Here is a 5,149-nt window from a genome sequence, read left to right on the forward strand (position 1 = left end):
GACTAAATAATATTGTGCACAGTGCATTTATATTCATAACTTGGCATTCGTTCAAACTGGCCTGCCAAATAAAGACAATGCAAGCTCAATTATGCATGCACATGTAATTTATGGAAATTTACATAAAATGGTAATAGCACTGTTGCTTCATGCTTGATAAAACACGTCACATATGTACATTGCGTCAGGTAGTTCATGTGCATAGTACCATTACCCCCCTCCCACCCCCAAAAAAACAAAAGAAAAGCTTCAGAAGAAATTAAACAAAATAAAACCTACATGTATCTAAGCAAACTTGCACCAATATAGTACTGATATATATTTTGAAACAGAACTTATGCATTTTGCGGTAAAAGACAACAAATGTTGAAACTAACAATAGTTCAATGAAAGAAAAAAAGGGAAAAAAACCTGACTAGTCACCAACTAGTGAAAACAATTGAAATGGCCAACTCATATACTGTACAGGTGTTTTTTATGATTATAAGTTTTTATACCATTTACCATGGTGGTACAGCAACAAAGTAGTACCTGCATATAAAATCAGCTATTGCTTTGCCAAATAATAAGGTAATAACAATTACAAATATTTGACAGTGTGTCAATTGTGAAACGTTTAAATGTTGGGAATATTTCATTAGGCCAAAAAAAAAAGTCTCCGGTTTCTGGTATGGAGCTTGCCCAAAAAGTGGTGCGGCGACGCGGCTTTTTTGTTTTTTTTTACCTGAATTTTTTGCTTTAAATGTCGGCTGATGACTGCAAATGGTGTCCGACTAAACTTAGTGCAAATATATGGGAGTCCAGAGAGGCCACATAAAGCTTATTCTCGATCATAACCCCATCTAAAAACACGTTGAAATTGCGCAGCAGCAGAATTCCAGTCAAACCAGTGAGTTTGGCGGTTTTGAGACATCATCTTTCATTGAAAAAAAACCTTTTTCATTTTGCCGACGCGCATGGCTACGGCGACGCGCGCGCATACCAGAAACGGAGACTTTTTTTTTTTGGCCTTAGAAATGGCTTTTTTTCAATTTGGAAAACACTTCTAAATTGGAAATTCTCGTTTGTTCTACTTTGGAAAATGGAGGTTTTCAACACTATTGGTATCTTTCAAAATCTTTATATTACCATTTTCCCATGAGTACACCATGATGATTTAAAATAAAATTAGATGAGTGAATTTAAGGCAAAACCAAACTATTCTGAGGCAGTAAGATTGTTTATAGAACATGAATTAAAACGCTCCCCCGAGTTAGGCCCCCCCCAAAAAAATATTCGGTCTCTGGTCAGACCAAAGTTCCGGAATTGACGCGGCTTTTTTTTTTTTTTTGCTTTTTTTTTCTTTCTTTAAGCTTGGATTGTACAGACAAGGTGGGGTACTATTTTGCTTTTTTGGTGTCCTCATGTACATTGTTGTCCTCCATAATTTGCCTTGGTGCTCTCGATCATTTGCCTTGGTGCAATTTCCCATTCCTTGGTGCTCTTTGGTCAAAAAAATTGAGGAGGTGCGGCAATAGAGGGCGCTGTTGGAGCTACCGCGGAACATTTTAGAAAAAAAAGAAGATTGACGCACATGATTAAAATCGACGCGCGCGCTGACCAGAGACCGACTTATTTTTTTGGGGGGCCTTACGTTAGATTAGAAATCATCTTTCAGTGCTTTGACAAGCCAATCGTTACCATACACTTCGTCGGAATCCTCATCACTCAGATATCCTTCCTCTTCGTCGTCTTCCCGGCGCAGCAACGACGAATAGTGCAGCTTCCTCTTCTTGGGGACGAACCGCCCCATCAAGGCGATGACCACGCCCCACAGAAAGGCCACGCCCGCCGAGATGCCAAACAGCACCTGCAGCCCGGCCTGGTCGTAGAGGAGTCCGCCCACAACGCTACCGACGGCAAAACCCACTCCGTGGTAGAGGGAGTTCAGGATGGCTTTGACTGATCTGTCCATGGCTGGTGGGGATATCTGCTCGCTGTACGAAGTCACGGTCTCCCACAGCGCTTGCTGACTGAACGCGCACAGTACCTCAATGGGGACCACTGCCCAGGGAGTCCAGAGGAACGTGAAGTACAGCAGGCGTGCGGCAAGGCAGAGCAACGCTACCACCAAGGTGCCCGATTGGGTGATTTTCCGGTTCAGCCAGTTGGTCACAAACAGCATGGGAATGTGTGAGAAGACGGCAACGAGCACTGCGACCCCCATGGCGATTTCGGACCCACCCAGATCTTGGACGCGCCAGAAGAGGAAATTGTGGATGTTGGATGTTAGCGCTCCCGTGATGACCATCGTTAGGGTGACTGCGGCGTTGTGCGGATCGCTGAGGAGGAGTTTGAGTCCCTTGCAGAATCGGAGCTTGCGGTTTGTTTTTTTAGGAGCTGGGATAGGGTAGAAGAACGCAAGCAAGAATGTGAGGCCCAGAAGAGCTGCAAACAGGTAGAAGTGGACCATAAAGTGGCTCGTCTTCAGGAAAATCTGACAGTTTGTGTTGTCTACAATGACTGTGACGATAACAGCAAAGAGGCCGAAGCCAACGATACTTGGCACGTGGTGACGTTTGTACTTGTCCAGTTCGTCGACGGAATCCAAAGTCTCGTTCAAAGAGCTGTCGCAGATTTTGTCCACGGGGCAGGCAATGCTCTCTCCAATAACCACAACGAGGAGAGCGATGACGAAAACCATAGTCTGAGACTCCAAGAAATGGCTGACAGTTTGACTCAGGGTCTCTTGAGCTGACCCCAAGGATCTGGGCAACTGATCTTTTTGGGAGATCGGATCTGGTTCATCTGGCAATGAACGCTTGACTCTATTGGCATAGTAGCTCTTGTCATGGCCAACTGGTAGGCCATAATTCTTAAGGTCAGGTGTTGATGCGGGGATCCTTTGCTGTGCCTTAGCCTCACTGTTTTCCTTGCTTGGGAATTCCTGTCCACGGATATTTTTCCATTTCAGGCCTCCTGTATTTCTCATTCCATTGTTGGCCGATGTTCTGCTGTGATTGTTGGTTTCTGTTACTTGAGATCCTTTCTTTTCTACTTGTGGTTTCCAAAGATTTGGGAAACGTGTACTGTCAGTCCACTCAGGTTTGGACACTTCATTATGGTATAAATTTTCTGGGAACGCTTCATTGTCTTGCTCAGAATTTTCATACCAATCGTCCTCTGTGGGTTCCACTGCATCCTGGGAGTCGGAAATGGGTATAAAATTGATGGGTTTTGATGTTGGCTTAGGAGTTTTGCTAATTTTGTGCATATTTGGTCTCGAGTGTTGCGGGTGTGAGTTAGGCATCTGTCCATGGTTGGAGTTTGGTCGGGGTTTCTTAGAAGGTTTGAAGTGTTGTTTGTTTGGCCTGGAAGACTGGTGCCTTGTCTCGGTGGTAGTGTCTGGATATGGTTTCGTGACCACATGATGCGTGGTTGGGATGTGGATGGAGTTGACTGTTGGCTTATTGCTTGAAGGCGTACTCAGCGTAAGTGACGTCAGTACTAACGGTGTTGCACTCCCAAAGTTATTATCTTTGTCAACTGCAGACTTGTTCGACAGTCCCTCATTGTCTGTGACGGATCTATTTCCAGGGTGACAAAATGCAAGATACAAGTCATTATCAGCCGGTGGCAAAAGTGTCAGGCCCAGATTTGAAGCGATTGTCATGAAGATGGCCACCATCAAGACGATGCGCTGTCTTCCATGCTGCGTGGCACAGCTGCTCCAGAGTGGCGCGGCCCAGAGGGCGACAAACGCCTTCAGGCCGAAGATGACTCCGGTCTGGGTAGCGCTCAGTCCAAGCTGACGGAAATACAGCGTCAGGAACGGGAAGAGGCATGCTTTGCCGGCTGAGTAGGCGAAGTAGAAGAAACTGACGAATGCCAGCGTGCGCTGCAGGTCCACCTGTTCTCCCTTTGGCATGGTTGCAGAGTTTTCAGCTTTTTCTGTGGGTTTCAGGGCAAGAGGCTTTTTGCTGTTGTGATGGCATCATGGAACAATATGTGCCGAAGCTAAAAGAAAACAAAGTAATAATTTGTTGAATGAGGAAAAATAATGCTGTTTAGGGCTCTACATCATACATACATGTAGTTGTACATCATTCAAAAATTAAAGAAAATTTTATTTAATAAAAATAAAATAGGTCCCTAAATTTAACAAACCAGTTCACATTTGTCACATTGGTTAGGTACAAGCAGCATCAGAACTCGGGTACTGTTTTACTTTTACCCCAATTATCAAAAATAAACAGATTTATAATTACAAAATGTATATATTTAGCAGAATAATGAGACCGCGCGCATCTTGCCCCCTTGTCAACGCCGTCCCAATTGCTAGCTCGTCTTTCAGTTGCAATGTTGCATGAGTGCGTGCGGCCGTAAGCATGGTGAAGGCGCAAGCAGAAACAAGTTTAGATTGGTTTGATCACTGGCATACTTGCGTTTTCAACAACACAAAAAGTTTTCAACAACCAAAAAATGCTACCTGGAAGCACTGTCAGCTACTTTGGTACAATCCACGACCCAATCCACTTTGGTGCTACTTTTTGAATATCACCACAAGTATAAATTTCGAGTTAGATTGCTTACCATTTATTTCATCTCTCATTCAACACTGGGCATCTATCTTTAATCTGGGTCAAGTTTCAACGCATTAAAAACCAAAGATACAGAGTGCCGCAAACCCACTGGCAAAGAGGGCGCCTTCACTAATAACCCACAAGTTACTAACATTTAGAAGAAAAACAAATCACACAAGCTAACTCATAAATTTGATGATAGAGCGGTGAAATTGTGATGAAAGCATTACACTAAGTGTGATATTATACTGTAGGTAATAAATGCGATAACTGATGAATAAATGTAAATAATATGACAGTGTCAGTGTGTTGTAGAGAAATGTTCATGGGGTCAAAACTTTTAATGCAGTTCTTTATCATCATGGGCCGGTGGTGCGGACCTACTCACATTTAGCAGAAGATTTAATGCGTTGATCATCTCTGATTTTAAATATGCATGTGTGGAAAAGGAGTAAAACAGATCACACGACATTTTACTTATGGATAAACATCATTTTGAAACCTGATTACGTACACTTTACTGGTCCTCTCCACTCGCGACACCACGCCCCCATTTTCTATCAGCTCTTTTTCCTACTTAGCTAGGG

The 5,149-nt window shown here is 43.5% G+C and overlaps 1 protein-coding gene across 2 annotated transcripts; it reads right to left on the reverse strand.

Moving 5' to 3' along the window:
• Positions 1-1,514: 1,514 nt before the first annotated feature.
• LOC119737324 (major facilitator superfamily domain-containing protein 6-like protein A) lies at positions 1,515-4,670 on the reverse strand. 2 transcript variants are annotated; one of them, XM_038211586.1, is made up of 2 exons: positions 4,573-4,670; positions 1,515-3,996 (listed from the first exon to the last, which is right to left on the reverse strand). In XM_038211586.1, the coding sequence occupies exon 2, from the start codon at positions 3,905-3,907 to the stop codon at positions 1,640-1,642; it is 2,268 nt and encodes a 755-aa protein (XP_038067514.1). In that variant the 5' UTR covers positions 3,908-3,996; positions 4,573-4,670; the 3' UTR covers positions 1,515-1,639. The 2 variants fall into 2 exon arrangements, with proteins under 2 accessions (XP_038067514.1, XP_038067516.1); XM_038211588.1 differs by lacking the exon at positions 4,573-4,670 and adding an exon at positions 4,469-4,558.
• Positions 4,671-5,149: the final 479 nt, after the last annotated feature.

This window comes from Patiria miniata, unplaced genomic scaffold, assembly GCF_015706575.1.
Source record: "Patiria miniata isolate m_02_andy unplaced genomic scaffold, ASM1570657v1 HiC_scaffold_3, whole genome shotgun sequence".
NCBI classification, from domain to species: domain Eukaryota; kingdom Metazoa; phylum Echinodermata; class Asteroidea; order Valvatida; family Asterinidae; genus Patiria; species Patiria miniata.